The sequence below is a fragment of the Pogoniulus pusillus genome, chromosome 10 (genome assembly GCF_015220805.1).
Source record: "Pogoniulus pusillus isolate bPogPus1 chromosome 10, bPogPus1.pri, whole genome shotgun sequence".
Classification (NCBI taxonomy): domain Eukaryota; kingdom Metazoa; phylum Chordata; class Aves; order Piciformes; family Lybiidae; genus Pogoniulus; species Pogoniulus pusillus.
In genome coordinates, this window is record NC_087273.1 from 4,434,120 (window position 1) to 4,454,019 (window position 19,900).

General features: G+C 57.6%; 2 protein-coding genes across 6 annotated transcripts; both read left to right on the forward strand.

Moving 5' to 3' along the window:
- The first annotated feature begins 1,553 nt into the window (after positions 1–1,553).
- LOC135178952 (placenta-specific gene 8 protein-like) lies at positions 1,554–9,463 on the forward strand. 4 transcript variants are annotated; one of them, XM_064150376.1, is made up of 6 exons: positions 2,993–3,016; positions 3,521–3,635; positions 6,367–6,485; positions 6,613–6,737; positions 7,711–7,814; positions 9,317–9,463. In XM_064150376.1, coding segments are annotated over exons 2-6 (393 nt in total). In that variant the 5' UTR covers positions 2,993–3,016; positions 3,521–3,591; the 3' UTR covers positions 9,318–9,463. The 4 variants fall into 4 exon arrangements, with proteins under 4 accessions (XP_064006448.1, XP_064006447.1, XP_064006445.1 ...); XM_064150378.1 differs by lacking the exons at positions 3,521–3,635; positions 9,317–9,463 and adding an exon at positions 1,554–1,618 and having other exon boundaries at positions 2,950–3,016; positions 7,711–7,818; XM_064150375.1 differs by lacking the exon at positions 9,317–9,463 and having other exon boundaries at positions 2,989–3,016; positions 7,711–7,818.
- Positions 9,464–10,737: 1,274 nt separating this feature from the next.
- Positions 10,738–16,998, forward strand: LOC135178953 (placenta-specific gene 8 protein-like). Of its 2 annotated transcripts, XM_064150380.1 has the most exons (5): positions 10,740–10,846; positions 13,790–13,918; positions 14,099–14,223; positions 15,543–15,646; positions 16,848–16,998. In XM_064150380.1, coding segments are annotated over exons 2-5 (336 nt in total). In that variant the 5' UTR covers positions 10,740–10,846; positions 13,790–13,812; the 3' UTR covers positions 16,849–16,998. The 2 variants fall into 2 exon arrangements, with proteins under 2 accessions (XP_064006449.1, XP_064006450.1); XM_064150379.1 differs by lacking the exon at positions 16,848–16,998 and having other exon boundaries at positions 10,738–10,846; positions 15,543–15,650.
- Positions 16,999–19,900: the final 2,902 nt, after the last annotated feature.

Below are 19,900 nucleotides of genomic sequence, written 5' to 3' on the forward strand. Positions count from 1 at the left end.
ATGGCCAAGAAGGCAAGTGGCATCCTGGGCTGGCTCAGGAGCAGTGTGGGCAGCAGGACAAGGGAGGTTCTTGTGCCCCTGTGCTCAGCACTGCTCAGGCCACCCCTTGAGTGCTGTGTCCAGTTCTGGGCTCCTCCATTGCAGAGAGAAGTTGCAGTACTGGAAGGTGTCCACAGGAGGGCGCCAAAGCTGGTGAGGAGCCTGGAGCAGAGCCCTGTGAGGAGAGGCTGAGGGAGCTGGGGGTGTGCAGCCTGCAGCAGAGGAGGCTCAGGGCAGAGCTCATTGCTGTCTGCAACTCCCTGAAGGGAGGCTGTAGCCAGGTGGGGTTGGGCTCTGCTGCCAGGCAAGCAGCAACAGAAGAAGGGGACAGAGCCTCAAGCTGTGCCAGGGGAGGTCTTGATATAAGAAGAACCAAGGAATCCTAAGCCCAGATGCTCATTCTGAGGGTGTCTGTGCCAAACTCTGCAGAGATGTTCACAGCAATCAGTTGATAATCTGCAAACCTAACCAAGGGCTGCTGTGGGAGTGCCTGCAGGTACTTGTCGGAGATCTGTGCTGAGCACTCTTGGGAAGACCCAGGCCTGCAGTGACTAAGGAGAGCAGGAGGAGGTAAAGGAGAAGCAGGGACATCCTGACATCAGCAACAAAGAAGGGGCTGCTTGAGCAGAGAGGAGAAAGACCCTGGGAGGAAGACTGCGTGGGATGTTCCTGGCAGATGAACATCGTCTGGAACATCATTCCAGACAGGCAGGGTTGGAGTTGGGGTGGAGAATGGGGAAATACCTATGTTAATGAGCTCCAGAGAAGTAATTGTAGTAACCCTCCCTCCTACGATGAATTTGCCTGCTCTGGTGGCATCAACTGCGGCTTGTGCCAGCAGGGGGTGGGCAGGACTGATGGAGCCCTCCTGCCTGCACCCAGCGCTGTAACACAACATACCTGCTGCAGAGCTCTGCTCTGCCTGCAGAGCGTTGGGCTTCGTGTCGCAGGTCACAGGGAATTAACGGGATGGGCAGGACTGATGGAGCCCTCCTGCCTGCACCCAGCGCTGTAACACAACACACCTGCTGCAGAGCGTTGGGCTTCGTGTCGCAGGTGCATCGCGATGCTCAGAGGGCTGCAGCAGCTCTGCTGCGAGGACAGCCTGGAAGAGTTGGGGCAGGAGAAGAGGAGGCTCCCGGGCCGGCGGGTCCCGGTGTCGCAACTCTTTGCCTGGCTTCGGCCAGAGCCAAAGGGCCTCTGAGAGGGCTGAGCTCCAGCGGGCAGCTGTGTGGCAGCGTGGGGCGAGCCGTTTGCCTTGGCTCGGAGCGGGGGGCAGGTAGGGTCAGGGCTGCCGGCCGCAGGGCAGCGAGTCCCCAGCTGCGCGGCGCAGAGGCAGGGAAGGCGAAGGGGCAGCGAGCAACACAAAGGCGGCGGCAGCAAACCAGCCACTCTGCGAGGTCGTTAAGCCTTTTGACCAGTGTCTTTGACACTGTGCTCGCCGAAGACAAAGCAGGCTGCTAAACGAGGCCGAGGATGCTCTCCGCGATAGACTGAGAGGCGCCGAGCCTTGTGCCTGCTTCCCTGCGCCCCAGGCTGAGAGGAGGTGGGGAAAGGGGGAGCCGAGGTGGGCATTCAGGTAAGGGGGTAGGATATGCCATGGATAAGTGTGCCAGGTATGATTGGGACCTTCCGTGGGTATATATTCCAGGTATAATTTGCACCTTCCATGGATTTGTGTTCCAGGTATAATTTGCACCTTCCAAGGTTATATATTCCAGGTATAATTTGCACCTTCCATGCTTATATATCCCAGGTATAATTTGGACCTTCCATGCTTATATATTCCAGGTATAATTTGCACCTTCCATGCTTATATATTCCAGGTATAATTTGGATCTTCCATGGATATATGTTCTAGGTATAATTTGCACCTGGGTATATAGTCCAGATATAATTTGCACCTTCCATGGATATATGTTCCAGGTATAATTTGCACCTTCCATGCTTATATATTCCAGGTATAATTTAGACCTTCCATGGTTATATATTCCAGGTATAATTTGCACCTTCCATGGATATATGTTCTAGGTATACTTTACACCTGGGTATATATTCCAGGTATAATTTGCACCTTCCATGGATATATATTCCAGGTATAATTTGCACCTTCCATGGATTTGTATTCCAGGTATAATTTGCACCTTCCATGGATTTGTATTCCAGGTATAATTTGCACCTTCCATGGTTATATGTTCCAGGTATAATTTGCACCTTCCATGGATTTGTATTCCAGGTATAATTTGCACCTTCCATGATTATATATTCCAGGTATAATTTGCACCTTCCATGGATTTGTATTCCAGGTATAATTTGCACCTTCCATGGTTATATATTCCAGGTATAATTTAGACCTTCCATGGTTACATGTTCCAGGTATAATTTGCACCTTCCAAGGTTATATATTCCATGGTTATGTGTTCCAGATATACTTTGCACCTTCCAGGGATATGGGTTCTAGGTATAATTTAGACCTCCCAACCACACTGATAGCTTGGACTCGATGATCCTTGAAGTCTTTTCCCAAGCTGCTTAATTCTGTGATTCTAAATGCCTGTCCCAAGGAAGGCACAGAGCTGAGGGCAGGAGAGAATGTTCGGGATGGAGCTGGGCAGTAAGCTGGGCTTTGCTTCTGGGGAAAAGCAAACTGGACTCAAGGCTGAGCTCTGCCTGAATGCTAAGCCTGTGATCAACCAGCAGCCCCCTCCCTTCCTTTTGCCCTCCTCCAGTTCCCCCCCTCCACTTCCCCCCCACACTTTTCCACACACACTTTCCCCCTCCCTCCACTTTCCCTTCCTCTACTTCCCCCCGCTCCAGTCCCCTCCCCTCCCCCCTAGTTTCCACCCATTGTGTTTCTGACTGCCAATGAGAACCTTCAGCCAAAAAAAAACTCAGTTTCACCTTCCCCAGAGCCTGTGTGCACAGTCCCAGCTGCAAGAAGCCTGCACCCTGCACCCTGCACCCTGCTCAGCACAAGGTGAGTTCTCTGACAGCATGGCAAGGGGAAAGGCTTCCCAGCCTGGCAAGAGTGGCATCGGAGGGCAAAAGCCGGGATTTGTTGGGATGCTTTGGCTTGACTTTCCCTCCTCTCCCCTGCTGCTCAGCACAGATAGAAAGCAGAGTGCCTGGAGTGGGATCAGAGGGCAGAAGCTGAGATCTTTTGGGGTGCTTTGGGTTAGTTGGTTTGGGGTTCCCCCCCCCTCCTTTCTCCTGCCCAACACAGCGTCTAAAGCAGAGTGCCTGGAGTGGGATCAGAGGGCAAAAGCTGAGATCTTTTGGGTTGCTTTGGGTTAGTTGGTTTGGGGTTCCTCCCTCCCCCCTTTCTCCTGCTCAGCACAGCTTCTGAAGCAGAGTGCATGGCAGATCCTGCCTGGGGAAGGGGAGGCTGTAGGAAACCAGCTGGGCACAAAAACTGGCTCATGGAGATGTGTCTTCTCTGTTTCTCCTCTGTCTCTTCTCTGCTGCTTTCTCCTGCTGCTAGGACTGTGTGTGTTAAAGGAGCCTGGCTGGTGCCGTGCCTTGGTTAAATTGACCTCTCTGTCTCTTGTCTACATGGATTCTGGAGACCAAGTTCCTCTCTGCGAGGCTGCTCAGCTGTATGTCTGTTCTCTGGGAGGCTCTAAAGGTGTCCTAGGTGAAGGCTGCTGGGGGTTTGCTACTGCTGAGCAGCACCTTGATGTTGCCCTCTGACCATCAGAGATGGCAGCTAAGAGAGGAGGATGGGGCTAACTATCCCAGCGTGGCTTGGGTTGGAGGGCACCCCAAACCCCAGGGGCAGGGACACCCCCCACTAGAGAGAAGCTTGCTCGGAGCCCCATGCAGCATGGAAAAGGAGATGTGGAGCTTTGGCACTTGGCAGGAGCATTGCTGGGGGGGGGAGGGGAGGAGGGGGGGGCAGGGGCACCACAGTGGGGAGGGCTTGAAGGCACCACAGGACCTCCTCTGCACACACACCTCTGTCTCTGCAGGCTCGCAGGCTGCCAGGTGAAGCCAGCAGTCAGGTTTCTGAAGGAGCCTGCAGTGCCCCGAAGTGTGTGTGAGGGGAGAGGCTCAACCCCCAGCCCCTCTCCTCATGTCGGTTTCTATTCTGGTTTATGAGCTCAAGAGCTCCACTAAAAGCCGGAAAGGAGGCAGAGTTGTATCCCCACCCCGATCCTCCTCAACCCCCAGCGCCCCCCTGCCAGCATCACCAACTTGGTTTCGCTTTCTATTCTGGTTTGTGAGCTCAGGAGTTCCACCAAAGGCTGGAGAGGAGGCAGAGGTTGCATCCCCCCCAACCCTCGCAGATATTGCATCCCTCCGACTCTCCCCAACCACCAGCGCCCCCCTGCCAGCATCACCGAGTGGGTTTCGCTTTCTATTCTGGTTTGTGAGCTCAGGAGCTCCTCTAAAGGCTGGAAAGGAGGCAGAGGTTGCATCCCCCCAACCCTCCTCTCCCAGCGCCCCCCTGCCAGCATCACCAACTTCGTATCGCTTTGTCTTCTGGCTTGTGAGCTCAGGAGCTCCACTAAAGGCTGGAAAGGAGGCAGATGTTGCATCCCCCCCAACCCTCGCAGATGTTGCATCCCCCCAACCCTCCTCTCCCAGCGCCCCCCTCCCAGCATCACCAACTTCGTATCGCTTTGTGTTCTGGTTTGTGAGCTCAGGAGCTCCACTAAAGGCTGGAGAGGAGGCACAGGTTGCATCCCCCCCACCCCTCCCCTCCCAGCGCCCCCCAGCCAGCATCACCGAGTGGGTTTCGCTTTCCATTCTGCTTTGTGAGCTCAGGAGCTGCATGGGAGGAGCTTGGCTACCTCCCAGTTGCTTTTCCCCTGGAAAGGAGGGAATAACAGCCCCAGTCTGGAGTCGAAAGGGATAACCTTAGCCCGGGCAGGCTTCTTCTGCCCCTGCCCCCTCCTCCTGTTAGTGCACCGAGCAGGAGGGGTTGGCCTCGGTACCCCTGGGAGTGGTTTGTGCTGTCGTGCCTGGGCTGGGGGAACGGAGGCAGAGGTCTCTGCTGGGTTTGAGGGTTTTGGAGCTGGGCTTTGCTGCTTTTCGACCTTTGTTTGCTTGCTCAGCCGCAGGGAGGCGAGAACTGGGGTTGAGGTTTGAGCCCTAGCTCTGAGTTTCTGTCCCTCCACAAGGAGAATCTGGAGATGCAGGTTTTGCTGCAGGCTCTCTCTTGCCTGGGGCTCAGCTCTGTCAGGAGGAAATGTGAGACCAGGGCTGCTTCCCTCATGCTTTGTGCCCCTGCCGAGCCCAGCTTGAGTTAAACAAATCAACCCAACTGCCCCAGGCGCTGCCTTTGTCTCAGCCCCACCGCCCAGCCCTGCCTGGCACAAGGCAAACTGCTGACCTGCCTGGGCAGTAGCAAAGCCTTGCTGGGGTGGAGAGGCCACTGGCAACGGCCTGGGGCTGTTTAGGAGGCTGAGTGAAATGGGAGTGCACAGAGCCCTCCAAAATCATCCGTTCCAACCAGCAACTCAACCCCACCACTGCCACTAAACCTTGTCCCCAGGTGCCATGGCCGCACCTTGCTGGAACACCTCCAGGCGTGGGGACTCCACCACCTCCCTGGGCAGCCTCTGCCAACCCCTGAACGCTCTGGCAACGAGAAATCTTTCCTTATCTCCAACCTAACCCTCCCCTGGCACAATTTCAACTCATTTCCTCTCCTTTTGTCTTCTGAGACTAGGGAGCAGAGCTCAACCCCAACCTGGCTGCAGCCTCCTCTCAGGGAGCTGCAGAGAGCAATGAGCTCACCCTCAGCCTCCTCTTCTCCACACCAAACACCCCCAGCTCCCTCAGCTGCTCCTCCCCAGCCCTCTTCTCCAGACCCTTCCCCACCTTCCTTGCCCTTCTCTGCACCTTCTCCAGCCCCTCAGTGTCCTTCTTGCAGTGAGGGCCCCAAAACTGAGCCCAGCACTCAAACTGTGGCCTCCCCAGAGCTGAGCCCAGGGGCAAAATTGGACGTGGCACTTGGTGCCATGGTCTAGCCTTGAGCTCTGTTGGAAAGGGTTGGAATGGATGATCTGTGAGGTCTCTTCCAATCCTGATGATACTGTGATACAATCCCTGCCCTGCTCCTGCTGCCCACACCACTGCTGCTGCAGGCCAGGCTGCTGCTGCCCTTCCTGCCCACCTGGGTACACAGCCTAGAGAAGGCACAAATGGAGGTAAGAGAGGGTTACACTTTGTCCTCTTCAGCAGCAGCAGCAAGGATGCTGGGGAGGAGGAGAGCTGCTAAAGAGTGCTGGCAAGCAAGTGGGACGGGAGCTGAGTGCCAGCGCAGCAGCCTTGGCAGCTCAGCCCCAGCGCAGCTGCCCTCTCCCCTCTGGTGTCTTTCAGGACTGAAGCAGACATGGCCGTGCCCAGCGTGGTGACCCTGCAGCCCCAGGCCATCAGCGTGGCCCACAGGAACACCTGGCAGACAGGGCTGACCGACTGCTGCACCGACTGTGGTGTCTGTGAGTGCCCGCTCCCTGCCAGCCCCGCTGCTGCCCGTGGCACTGCGCTGCCCGGCTCCTGCCCCGCTGCCCCTGCTGCTGTGTGGGCTGGCAGAGGCTCAGCTGCTGCCGTCTCTCCCTCTGCCAGGCTGCTGTGGGATGTTCTGCTACCCCTGCCTGGGCTGCCAGGTGGCAGGGGACATGGGAGAGTGCTGCCTGTGCGGGACCAGCATGGCCATGAGGACCCTGTACCGCACCAGATACAACATCCCGGTCAGTGCCAAGCCCCTCCTCACCCCCTGCCAGCCAGAAGGGTCCAGGTGCCCCCAGCCCCTCTGGCTGCAGAGCTGGGCAGGGCTAAAGCCAAGCAGAAGAGGGAATTCAGCCTCCACTTCCCACAGGTGCAGCCATCTCGCAGAGTCACAGCTGGCACTGGGTTGAAAGGAACCCTCAAAGGGCATCTTGGCCACCCCCCTGCAGGCAGCAGGGACATCTCCAACTAAATCAGGCTGCCCAGGGCCATATCGAGTCTGGTCTGGAATGGCTTCAGGCATGGGGCATTAACCACAGCCCTGGGCATCCTGTGCCAGTGCCTCCCCTCTGCCGCTGGCCAAAGGCAGGGCACACCAAGTGGGATGTGCTGAGCCTCTGCTTGGCTTGGCAGCTTTTGGGAGGCCTCCAGCTCCAACCAGCCTCTCCCTAAGAGGGGTCCCTGTGCTCTGGCTTCTGTGTCACCCTCAACCACAGCCCTGGGCAGCCCCTTCCAAGCTGAGCTGTTCTAGGCTGCTAGCCAAAGGCAGGGCACACCAAGTGGGATGTGCTGAGCCTCTGCTTGGCTTGGCAGCTTTTGGGAGGCCTCCAGCTCCAACCAGCCTCTCCCTAAGAGGGGTCCCTGTGCTCTGGCTTCTGTGTCACCCTCAACCACAGCCCTGGGCAGCCCCTTCCAAGCTGAGCTGTTCTAGGCTGCTAGCCAAAGGCAGGGCACACCAAGTGGGATGTGCTGAGCCTCTGCTTGGCTTGGCAGCTTTTGGGAGGCCTCCAGCTCCAACCAGCCTCTCCCTAAGAGGGGTCCCTGTGCTCTGGCTTCTGTGTCACCCTCAACCACAGCCCTGGGCAGCCCCTTCCAAGCTGAGCTGTTCTAGGCTGCTAGCCAAAGGCAGGGCACACCAAGTGGGATGTGCTGAGCCTCTGCTTGGCTTGGCAGCTTTTGGGAGGCCTCCAGCTCCAACCAGCCTCTCCCTAACAGGGGTCCCTGTGCTCTGACTTCTGTGTCACTCTGTGGTGCCCTGTCTGCTCCGTCTGCCAAATCAAGAGGGACATCAACCGCAGGAGGAAGATGAACATATTCTGGTGAGCTGGGGGTCACAAAGCCACCACCACGCAGCCAAGTGGCTGCCTGCCAGCACCTGTAAGACACAGGGTTGCTGTAGTGGGGAACTCACCCGTGGGCAGCTGGCTGGAGTGACCTCCTTCAGTGTAAGGAGGTGTGAGGGTGCTGCAGCCCTGGAGCAGGCTGCCCAGAGATGCCCAGGTGATGTCTCCTCCTCTGGAGAGATGCCAGACCCCCCCTGGATGTGGCTATCCTGGGCAGGCTGATTTCCCCCTGCAGGGAGTTTGGGCTCTCCAAAGATTGTGACCCTTTCCTTTCTGTGATTCCAGGCTAGGGGGGGTTGGGCTCAAGGATCTCCAGAGGTCACTTCCAATCCCTACCATCATAGAACCATAGAATCAGTCAGGGTTGGGAGGGACCACAAGGATCAGCCAGTTCCAACCCCCCTGCCATGCCCAGGGACACCCTACCCTAGAGCAGGCTGCACACAGCCTCAGCCAGCCTGGCCTTAAACACCTCCAGCCATGGGGCCTCAACCACCTCCCTGGGCAACCCATTCCAGCCTCTCACCACTCTCCTGCTCAACAACTTCCTCCTCACCTCCAGCCTCACTCTCCCCACCTCCAGCTTTGCTCCATTCCCCCCAGTCCTGGGACTGCCTGAGAGCCTAAAAAGTCCCTCCCCAGCTTTTTTGTAGTCCACTTCAGATCCTGGAAGGCCACAAGAAGGTCACCTGGGAGCCTCCTCTGCTCCAGCCTGCACAGCCCCAACTCTTTCAGTCTGTGCTCACAGCAGAGCTGCTGCAGCCTCTGAGCATCCTCCTGGCCCTACTCTGGACATGCTCCAGCATCTCCACAGCCCTCTTGTCCCAGGGGCTCCAGAACTGGATGCAGTACTCCAGGTGGGATCTCAGCAGAGCAGAGCAGAGAGGCAGAATCACCTCCCTGGCCCTGCTGGCCACACTTCTGCTGCTGCAGCCCAGGCTCTGCTTGGCTTTCTGGGCTGCAAGTGCACACTGCTGGCTCCTGTGGAGCTTCTCCTCCAGCAGCACCCCCAAGTCCCTCTCCTCAGGGCTGCTCTCCAGCCACTCACTGCCCAGCCTGAAGTTGTGCTTGGCATTGCCCCGACCCAGCTGCAGGACCTTGCCCTTGGTCTTGTTGAACCTCCTAAGGTTGGCTTGTGCCCACCTCTGCAGCCTGTCCAGGTGCCTCTGGGTGGATCCCTGCCCTCCAGCCTGGCTGCTGCAGCACACAGCTTGGTGTGGGCAGCAAACCTGCTGAGGCTGCACTCAGTGCCTCTGCCCATGGCACCCACAAAGATGCTGAACAAGACTGGTCCCATCCTGTGACAGCAGCAGGTTCAAAGGCTCATCCCAAACCATGTTGAGATTCTGGGACCTGTCAGGCAGCAAAACCTTTCTGGAAACCTTGTGCAGGAGCAGGACTGGACACTCACACCCACACCCAGAGTGCAGGGAGGCCATGGCCACAGTCTCTGACCCTCTTCTCTTGTCCTGTTGCAGATGCCACCACCATCCTCACTGCACCCTGCTGAGCTGCCAGAGGCAGGACAGGCTGGAGAGCACACCACGGAGGCAGCTGCCTTGTGTATGGTTCATCCCCCACCCCTTTTCCACGAGGAACAAATAAAGAGCAGAGTTTTTTCTTTATGTCCCAACCTTCTCCTGCTTCCTCCAGCCTGAAGGGCAGCTCAGATGTCCCAGTGCAGAGAAAGGGGCGTTGGAGGCACAGGAGGAGGCTTCTTAGCTCATCCCCGTGGCACCGTTTCGCTGCAGGGCAGAGCTGGGGCTTCCCCCAGGCAGGTAGGTAGGTGATGGAAGCCACCAAGTGCTGCTGTGGTGGCCTGGGTGGCTGGTCAGGGCTGCTGGCCAGTCCCACCTGTCTGAACAGGGGGTTTTGGCTGCTTGGATCCCTCCTGTGTTGTAGGGGCATGGACCCCTGCTGACCCTGAGCCTGAAGCACAGAATGGTTTGGGTTGGCAGAGCCCTTTAAGCTCAGCCAGTCCAACCCTGCTCCAGCTCTGCCAAGGCTGGGACTAAGCCATGGCCCTCAGCACCACAGCTCTGCCTCTTGCAAACACCTCCAGGGGTGGGGATCCAACCACCTCCCTGGGCAGCCTGAATTCCCACCTGCCTGTGATTCAGCACTTGGTTGGGTCATGGCTTGGCCAGCAAGGGCTGAGCTCTGCCCTGGTTGCAGGTGGTAAAGATGTGCAGGGTGAGTGCCCAGAGGCTGGAGCCAGGCTCTGCTGGCTGATGCCCAATGACAGGACAAGGGGCAGTGGTGGAAGCTGAGCCAGAGGAAGCTCCATGGGAACATGAGGAGGAATTTTTTCCCTGTGAGGGTGACAGAACCCTGGAACAGGCTGCCCAAGGGGGCTGTGGAGTCTCCCTCTCTGGAGATACTCAAGACCTGCCTGGGTGTGTTCCTGTGTGATCCTGCTCTGGCAGCGGGGTTGGACTGGCTGATCCTTGCAGGAACCTTCCAACCACCCTCTCTGAGCCCCTGACCTCCTCTCCATGTGCCAACCCTGCCACCTCTTGGCCACGGCCAGGCAGGGCACACCTGGACTCCCTCCGGGAGGCAGGAAGGTCACATTCATCAGCTCTGAAGGATTTTTGACCCCTGCAGATCTCCCTCAGCCTCCCACTCTTAAGGACCTTCTTTGCCCTTCTCCACCTTCATCAGCTTCATCACAAAGGACAGGTAGAGGCTGTCAGTGCTGCAGGGTCTGTGCAGCAGCCACCCTACCTACCTCAAACCCCAGATGATCCTGGGCATGGTTCCTGGAGATAAACAAATCTCTCCTCTGAAAAACACTCCCCAGACCCACAGGTGGTGGTGGGAAGGGTGGGGAGGGGTGGGGACAGCAGCAGCAAGGCTGCAGAAGGGAAGCTGTGGCTGTGCAGGGCAGCACCTAAGGCAGTGACATCTGTCAGCGAGAGCAGAGGTCGGCTGGGGAGCACCCAGAGCATATAAAGGGTGAGAAGCAGGAACAGGAGCAGTGTTTGCTGGGCAAGGGCAGCTCACAGGTAGGTGTGGCTGGGCTCTGGAAGCTGCTGCTGGGGGCTGAGGATCTCTTGCTGGGGAAGAGGTGGAAGCAGAGGTGGAAGTTTTCCTCCTTGGAGAGGTACTTCAGAGCTAAAGCAGAGGATCTCTTGCTGGGGAAGAGGAGGAGGTGGAAGCAGAGGTGGAAGTTTTCCTCCTTGGAGAGGCACTTCAGAGCTAAAGCAGAGGATCTCTTGCTGGGGAAGGGAAGGAAGCAGAGGTGGAAGTTTTCCTCCTTGGAGAACCACTTCAGAGCTAAAGCAGAGGATCTCTTGCTGGGGAAGGGGAGGAGGCAGAGGTGGAAGTTTTCCTCCTTGGAGAGGCACTTCAGAGCTAAAGCAGAGGATCTCTTGCTGGGGAAGGGGAGGAGGTGGAAGCAGAGGTGGAAGTTTTCCTCCTTGGAGAGGCACTTCAGAGCTAAAGCAGAGGATCTCTTGCTGGGGAAGGGAAGGAAGCAGAGGTGGAAGTTTTCCTCCTTGGAGAACCACTTCAGAGCTAAAGCAGAGAATCTCTTGCTGGGGAAGGGGAGGAGGTGGAAGCAGAGGTGGAAGTTTTCCTCCTTGGAGAGGCACTTCAGAGCTAAAGCAGAGGATCTCTTGCTGGGGAAGGGGAGGAAGCAGAGGTGGAAGTTTTCCTCCTTGGAGAGGCACTTCAGAGCTAAAGCAGAGGATCTCTTGCTGGGGAAGGGAAGGAAGCAGAGGTGGAAGTTTTCCTCCTTGGAGAGGCACTTCAGAGCTAAAGCAGAGGATCTCTTGCTGGGGAAGGGAAGGAGGTGGAAGCAGAGGTGGAAGTTTTCCTCCTTGGAGAGGCACTTCAGAGCTAAAGCAGAGCATGCCAGGTGCTGCTGGTGGGCATTTGGAGAGCAGTGGGCAGCAGGGGCGAGGGGCAGCAGCTGTGCACTGTGCCTGCACCTTGGCTGTTGGTGGATCTGGGCTGTGTGTGCACCTCAGGAGCCATTTTGTCCCCATCAGCCATGCCAGCGTGGCTGGAGGTGCCATGGAGCTGGAGATCTGGGGGCACTCACGGTGATGTGCTGGACCTGGGCCCCTTCTCAGGAGATGAATGTGTGGTAGAGGCTTGTCTGGGCTGCTCAGCACCACAGCCTCCATCCGTGCTGGGATGTGGGGTGGGAAGGGGAAGCCTGTGGCCAGCCCTGCCCGCTGAGGGCACAGCATGTGTGTGGCAGTGGGCAGTGCTCAGCTGCTTTTTCTCCTTCTCTGCTGGTGAGGGAACATCTCCTCTGGCACCAGAGGTTGGTGGGCTCCTGCTCCTAACCCTTCTGCTGCTGCTCCTGTGTGTGCTTCTCCCTCTGCTCTCTGCTGTCCTGCTTGCTGCTGGGCATCCCTGTCCCTGCCTGGGGACCTCTCTCTTGTCCTTGCCTAGGACCTCTCTTCTGTTCCTGCCTGGGGACCTCTCTCTTGTCCTTGCCTAGGACCTCTCTTTTGTTCCTGCCTGGGGACCTCTCTCTTGCCCTTGCCTAGGATCTCTCTCTTGTCCCTGCCTGGGGACCTCTCTCTCGTCCTTGCCTAGGATCTCTCTCTTGTCCCTGCCTGTGCCCTCTGTGTTATTCCTGCCTGGGAATTCTGTGTTGTCCCTGCCCAGGACCTCTCTCTTGTCCCTGCCTCGTGTCCCCACTGCACAGCCAATGCAGGGTCTCTCCTCTCCTTTATCCCTCCTGTCTCCTGCTCCTTCTTAAGCAGATCCTGTGCCCAGGCTGTGGCTCTGGCACACCATGGGCTCTTCCACTGCCTGCAGGGCTGGTGGCAATTTCCTGGGACCTCCTGCATGGGCAGGCAGGGCCAGGAGGTGCCTGGTGGAGAACAATGGGTGCCTTGCCTCCTGCTGCACCCATGGGTGGTGGAGTTGCCTACACTGGCTCCAAAGGTCCCTTGCTGCCAGCTGGGTGCCGTGCCCCAGGGAGGGCTCAGCAGCTGTTTTATTGCACCACAGCCCTGCTCAGCAGCGGCAGGAAGCTCTACCCTTGTCCTTTAACCCTTGTTGGCTGCTGCTGGCTGCAGCAACCCAGCCAGCCACCAGTTCAGCACCACTCATCACCCAATGGGAGCAGGTGGAAGTGTCTCAGGCAGGCTCAGCATAGCCACACTTCTGCTGCCTGCAGAAAGCTGCAAGCAGCTGTGAGCAAACCCTCTGGAGGCTTCCCACAAGCCTTCCTCCATCTTAGGTGTGAGGAACAAGTTGTGCACCAGGAGGGTGCTGGAGCACTGCAGCAGGTTGCCCAGGGAGGTGGTTGTGGCTCTATCCCTGGAGCTATTCAAGGTGAGGCTGGACAGGGCTGTGGGCAAGCTGATCTAGTGGAGGATATCCCTGCTGAGTGCAGGGGGGGTTGGACTGGATGAGCTTTGGAGGTCCCTTCCAGCCCAGTGGAGAGAGTCCAGCAGAGGCTGCAATCAGAATCATCAAAGCATAGAGAGAGTCCAGCAGAGGCTGCAATCAGAATCATCAAAGCATAGAGAGAGAGAGTCCAGTAGAGGCTGCAAATAGAATCATCAAAGCAGAGAGAGAGAGTCCAGCAGAGGCTGTAAATAGAATCATCAAATTAGAGAGAGAGTCCAGCAGAGGCTGCAATCAGAATCATCAAAGAAGAGAGAGAGAGAGAGGCCAGCAGAGGCTACAAGGATGATGAAGGGCTCAGAACATCTGTGTGAGGAGGAAGGAAGGCTGGTGAAGGGCTGGGAACATCTATGTGAGGAGGAAGGAAGGCTGGTGAAGGGCTCAGAACATCTATGTGAGGAGGAAGGAAGGCTGGTGAAGGGCTGGGAACATCTATGTGAGGAGGAAGGAAGGCTGGTGAAGGGCTCGGAATATCTATGTGAGGAAGGGCTGAGAGCCCTGGCGCTGGGCAAGGTGATCTCCTCAGGTGCCTTCCAGCACGCTGCAATCTGTGCCCGTGTGGCTTTCCCTGGCAGGTGCCAGCCGAGGTGTGGTGGCAATGGCCTCGCAGCCGGTGATCACGATGCAGCCCCAGTTCACGGCCGCGCCACAGGTGGGGCAGTGGCAGACAGGGATGCTGGACTGCTGCTCCGACTGCGGTGTCTGTGAGTACTCACCCCCTGCTCCTGCTCCTCCGGGCACCAACCCTGCTGCACCTTCCCCCGGCATGGGTACCAGCAGCCCTGCTCCGAGCTGCCAGGGCCACCTCCCTGCCCAGCTGGCCCTGCCTGTGCCTTTCCTTGCCCTCCCCCCGCCAAGCTGAGAGTGTCTCTCGCTGCCCGCAGGTCTGTGCGGGGCGTTCTGCTTCCTCTGCCTGAGCTGCCAGGTGGCAGGGGACATGGATGAGTGCTGCCTGTGTGGCAGCAGCGTGGCCATGAGGACTCTGTACCGCACCAAATACAGGATCCCGGTCAGTGCCAACCCGGAGCCTGCCCTGCTCTGGGGTGGGGAAGGAGAAAGGGGTGCCCGAGGGGAAGAGGTGCTGGTTGTGTTGAGCTTCCCTGTGCCCATTGTGGGATCATGGGCACAGGTTATGGGATCATGGGCACAGATTATGGGATCATGGTCACAGGTTATGGGATCGTGGTCACAGGTTATGGGATCATAGGCACAGATTATGGGATCATGGTCACAGGTTATGGGATCATAGGCACAGAATTATGGGATGATAGGCACAGAATTATGGGATCATAGGCACAGGTTATGGCATCATAGGCACAGATTATGGGATCATGGTCACAGGTTATGGGATCATAGGCACAGAATTATGGGATCATAGGCACAGATTATGGGATCATAGGCACAGAATTATGGGATCATGGTCACAGGTTATGGGATCATAGGCACAGAATTATGGGATCATGGTCACAGGTTATGGCATCATGGTCACAGGTTATGGGATCATGGTCACAGGTTATGGGATCATAGGCACAGGTTATGGGATCATAGGCACAGATTATGGGATCATAGGCACAGAATTATGGGATCATAGGCACAGAATTATGGGATCATGGTCACAGATTATGGGATCATAGGCACAGAATCACAGAATGATGGGATCATAGGCACAGAATCACAGAATGGCCATGAGGACTCTCTACCTCACCAAATACAGGATCCCATTCAGTGCCAACCTGGGGCCTGCCCTGCTCTGGGGTGGGGAAGGAGAAAGGGGTGCCCAAGGGGAAGAGGCAGGGCTGGGGAGTTGTGTGGGCAGCTGAGCAGGCAGGCAGAGATGCAGAGTGTCACAGCATGGGTTAGGTTGGAAGGGTCCTTAAAGAGCATCCAGTTCCAACCCCCTGCCATGGGCACCTCCTGCTAGCCCAGCTGGCTGGAGGCCTCATCAGCACTTCCATGCTTGGAGCCTCCACAGCTTCTCTGGGCATCCTGTGCCAGTGCCTCCCCACCCTCCTGGGCTGGAAGTTCTTCCCCATGCCTCATCTCAGTCCAGCTTCTCCCCGTTGGCAGCCATTGCTCCCTGTCCTGTCACCCCATGCCTTGGGGACAAATCCCTCTGCAGCTCTTCTGTGGGAGAGCCTCCTCCAAATCCTGCATCCTTGCTTTGAGCCAGAGCTGATCCCTTCCCACACCGCCTCCCCCCAGGCCTCCCCGGGTGTAAGCAGCCTTGTGCCAGGGGCCAGCTGCCCAGGGGTGCTGCTGGTGCAAAATAGGAAGGCTTCAGAGCTGAGCTGGGGAGGGATTGTCCATGCAATGTCCCTTGCTCCACAGGGATCCATTCTGAATGACTGGTGTGCAGTCCTGTGCTGTTCTTACTGCTCCCTGTGCCAGCTGAAGAGAGACATCAAACGGAGGAAGGACATGGGCATCTTCTGGTGAGCTGGCAGTGCTGGGGTGGGTGAGCTGGGCATCTCCTGGAGAGCTGGCAGTGCTGGTGTGGGTGAACTGGGCATCTTCTGGTGAGCTGGCAGTGCTGGGGTGGGTGAGCTGGGCATCTCCTGGAGAGCTGGCAGTGCTGGTGTGGGTGAGCTGGGCATCTCCTGGAGAGCTGGCAGTGCTGGTGTGGGTGAGCTGGGCATCTCCTGGAGAGCTGGCAGTGCTGGTGTGGGTGAACTGGGCATCTCCTGGAGAGCAGGCAGTGCTGGGGTGGGTGAGCTGGGCATCTCCTGGAGAGCTGGCAGTGCTGGTGTGGGTGAGCTGGGCATCTCCTGGAGAGATGGCAGTGCTGGTGTGGGTGAGCTGACAGTGCCGGTGTGGGTGAGCTGGGCATCTCCTGGAGAGCTGGCAGTGCTGGGGTGGGTGAGCTGGGCATCTTCTGGTGAGCTGGCAGTGCTGTTGTGGGTGAGCTGACAGTGCCGGTGTGGGTGAGCTGGGCATCTCCTGGAGAGCTGGCAGTGCTGGGGTGGGTGAGCTGGGCATCTTCTGGTGAGCTGGCAGTGCTGTTGTGGGTGAGCTGACAGTGCTGGTGTGGGTGAGCTGGGCATCTCCTGGAGAGCTGGCAGTGCTGGGGTGGGTGAGCTGGGCATCTTCTGGTGACCTGGCAGTGCTGGTGTGGGTGAGCTGGGCATCTTCTGGTGACCTGGCAGTGCTGGTGTGGGTAAGCTGACAGTGCCGGTGTGGGTGAGCTGGGCATCTTCTGGAGAGCTGGCAGTGCTGGTGTGGGTGAGCTGGGCATCTTCTGGTGACCTGGCAGTGCTGGGGTGGGTGAGCTGGCAGTGCTGGTGTGAGTGAGCTGGGCATCTCCTGGAGAGCTGGCAGTGCTGGTGTGGGTGAGCTGGCAGTGCCGGTGTGGGTGAGCTGGGCATCTCCTGGAGAGCTGGCAGTGCTGGGGTGGGTGAGCTGGGCATCTCCTGGAGAGCTGGCAGTGCTGGTGTGGGTTTATAGAGTGGCTGCTGCCCAGAGCTGAACTGGTTCCCAGAGCCTTGCTCTCCTCTGTCACCGGAGTCCCCACACAGCGTGGCCAGCTCCAAGGCTGACCTGTCCCACAGCAGCGTGCTGGGAGCTTTCCTGATGAGGGTTCTAGTCAGGGCCAGCCACGTCCTTGCTCCCTGACCCTCCTTTCCCATCCTGTTACAGATGCCACCCGCCTCACCATGCCCGGCAGAACGGCTGCAGGCAGGATCTGCCACTGCCCTAGTGCCCGGGCAGGGCTCTTGGGCAGGACCTTCCCACCCAGGCAGGTCCCTCCCTTGGGAAGCAGTGGCAATAAAAATCAGTTTTGCCTTCAGACCCTGTGCTGGTTTTGTGCTGTGCTTCCCTGTGCCCATTATGGGATCATGGTCACAGATTATGGGATCATGGTCAGGGATTATGGGATCATGGGCACAGAATCACAGAATCATGGGATCATGGGCACAGATTATGGGATCATGGTCACAGATTATGGGATCATAGGCACAGAACCACAGAATTATGGGATCATGGTCACAGATTATGGGATCATGGTCACAGATTATGGGATCATAGGCACAGAACCACAGAATTATGGGATCATGGTCACAGATTATGGGATCATGGTCACAGATTATGGGATCATAGGCACAGAATCACAGAACTATGGGATCATGGTCACAGATTATGGGATCATAGGCACAGAATCACAGAATCATAGTCACAGAATGATGGCATCCCAGAATCATGGGATCATAGGTACAGAATGATGGCATCACAGAATCAAAGAGTCACAGAATCAAGTGCACACTGCTGGCTCATGTTGAGCTTCTCTTCCACCAGCACCAAGTCCCTCTCCCCAGGGCTGCTCTCCAGCCAGTCCCTTGCCAAACCTCTATCAGTGCTTGGCATTGCCCCAGCCCAGCTGCAGGACCTCACACTTGGGTTTGTTGAACTTCATGAAGTTGGCTTGTGCCCACCTCTCCAGCCTGTCCAAGTCCCTCTGGCTGGATCCCTTCCCTCCAGGCTGTCAGCCACACCACACTGTCACATTGCTGAGGGTGCCCCCATCCCACTGCCCCTGTCACCAGCACGGATGTGGAACAGCACTGGTCCCAGAACCCACCCTAGAGGGCTGCCGCTGCTCTCCGCTTGGACGTGCCTCGGCTGGGGCCCAGTGGTGATGGTGTCTGCATCAAGCGAAGGGCTGGCAGCCCTATTTCACATCGCACCCTGCTCCTAAAGGACAAGCTCCATCTCATTCGTGCCCTTTCCCTGGGCTTGCCCTCCGGGCAGCGCTGTGGCGCCGGAGTCCTGCGCGCAGGAGGAGCTGCAGGACGCAGTGCTGGCCGCCAGAGGGCGCCGCGGAGCCCTCCCCCCGCTGCTCCGCCTGGCGGTGCCGCAGGCGTGGGAGAGAGCCGCCGGAGCGCAGCATCGCAGCGTGGGGCAGCGTGGAACGGACCTCTGGAGATCAGCCAGCCCAAACCCCCTGCCACAGCAGGGTCACCCGGGGCAGGGCGCACAGGGACACATCCAGACAGGCCTTGGAAGTCACAGGCTCACAGGATGTCAGGGGTCGGAAGGGACCCAAAGAGATCATCCAGTCCAACTCCCCTGCCAGAGCAGGACAATGCTACCTGACACAGATCACAGAGGAACACATCCAGACAGGCCTTGACAGGCTCCAGAGAAGGAGACTCCACAATCTCTCTGGGCAGCCTGTGCCAGAGCTCTGGGACTCTTACAGTCAAGAAGTTCCCCCTTGTGTTGAGGAGGAACCTCCTGTGCTGCAGCTTACACCCATTGCTCCTTGTCCTGTCCCAGGCAGCAGTGAGCAGAGCCTGTCCCCCCTCTCCTGGCAGCCTTCAGATGTTTATAAACGTTTATCAAATCCCCTCTCAGTCTTCTCTTCTCCAGACTAAGCAGCCCCAGGTCCCTCAGCCTCTCCTCATCAGCCATGCCCTCCAGTCCCCTCATCATCCTCATAGCCCTCTGCTGGACCCTCTCCAGCAGATCCCTGTCCCTCTTCAACTGGGGAGCCCAAAACTGAACACAGTACTCGAGATGAGGTCTCAGCAGGGCAGAGTAGAGGGGGAGCAGAACCTCCCTTGATCTGCTGGACACACTCTTCCTAATGCACTCCGGGATCCCCTTGGTCTTCCTGGAGGAGAGAGCCACAGAAGCGCAACATCACAGAGTGGGGCAGCGTGGAATGGACCTCCAAAGGTCAGCCAGTCCAAACCCCCTGCCAAAGCAGGGTCACCCAGGGCAGGGCACACAGGGACACATCCAGACAGGCCTTGAAAGACTCCAGGGATTGTGACTCTGCCACCTCTCTGGGCAACCTTGCTCCAGGGCTCTGCCACCCTCAGAGTAAAGCAATTCCTCCTCATAGAACCATAGAACGTTAAGGGCTGGAAGGGACCTCAAAATGTCATCTGGCTCAGCCTCCCTTGCCAGAGCAGGATTGACTGGAGCAGATCACACTGGAATACAGCTGCCAGCTGGATGTGGCACCATTCACCACCACTCTCTGGGCCCAGCCCTCCAGCCAGTTCTTGACCCATATCAGAGTGAATCTGTCTAAGCCACAAGCTGCCAGCTTGGCCAGGAGCTTGTTGTGGCAGAAGGTGTCAAAGGCTTTGCTGAAGTCCAGGCAGACTCCATCCACAGCCTGCCCCACACTCACCAGGCAGGGAACTTGGTCATAAAAGGAGATCAGGTTGGCCAGGCAGGACCTGCCCTGCCTAAACAGTGGGTTGGAGCTGCTCTGCTATCAGGACAGACTGAAAGAGTTGGGGCTGTTCAGTCTGGAGAAGAGGAGGCTCTGAGGTGACCTTCTTGTGGCCTTCCAGTACCTGAAAGGGGCTACAAGAAAGCTGTGGAGGGACTTTTCAGCCTGACAGGTAGTGACTGGACTGGGGGGGAATGGATCCAAGCTAGAGGAGAGGAGATTTAGATTAGATATTAGGAAGAAGCTCCTCAGCATGAGAGTGCTGAGACCCTGGCACAGGTTGCCCAGGGAGGTGGTGGAAGCCTCATCCCCAGGAGTGTTTAAGGCCAGGCTGGATGTGGCTCTGGGCAACTCGATCCAGGGTGAGGTGTCCCTGCCCATGGCAGGAGGCTGGAACTGGCTGATCCTTGTGGTCCCTTCCAACTCTGGCCATTCTTCTGTGAGCTCTGGAGTCTTATCACCAAGCAATCACGTTCCCACTGCCTTTTATCACCAGCTGGCATGT

Coding starts and splice junctions, on each gene's coding strand:
- LOC135178952 (XM_064150375.1), top strand. CDS start 3,592: ATGGATTCTGGAGACCAAGTTCCTCTCTGCGAGGCTGCTCAGCT. Junction 6,486..6,612: donor CTGCACCGACTGTGGTGTCT/GTGAGTGCCCGC, acceptor TCCCTCTGCCAG/GCTGCTGTGGGATGTTCTGC. Junction 6,738..7,710: donor GCACCAGATACAACATCCCG/GTCAGTGCCAAG, acceptor TCTCCCTAACAG/GGGTCCCTGTGCTCTGACTT.
- LOC135178953 (XM_064150379.1), top strand. CDS start 13,813: ATGGCCTCGCAGCCGGTGATCACGATGCAGCCCCAGTTCACGGCCGCG. Junction 13,919..14,098: donor CTGCTCCGACTGCGGTGTCT/GTGAGTACTCAC, acceptor CGCTGCCCGCAG/GTCTGTGCGGGGCGTTCTGC. Junction 14,224..15,542: donor GCACCAAATACAGGATCCCG/GTCAGTGCCAAC, acceptor CTTGCTCCACAG/GGATCCATTCTGAATGACTG.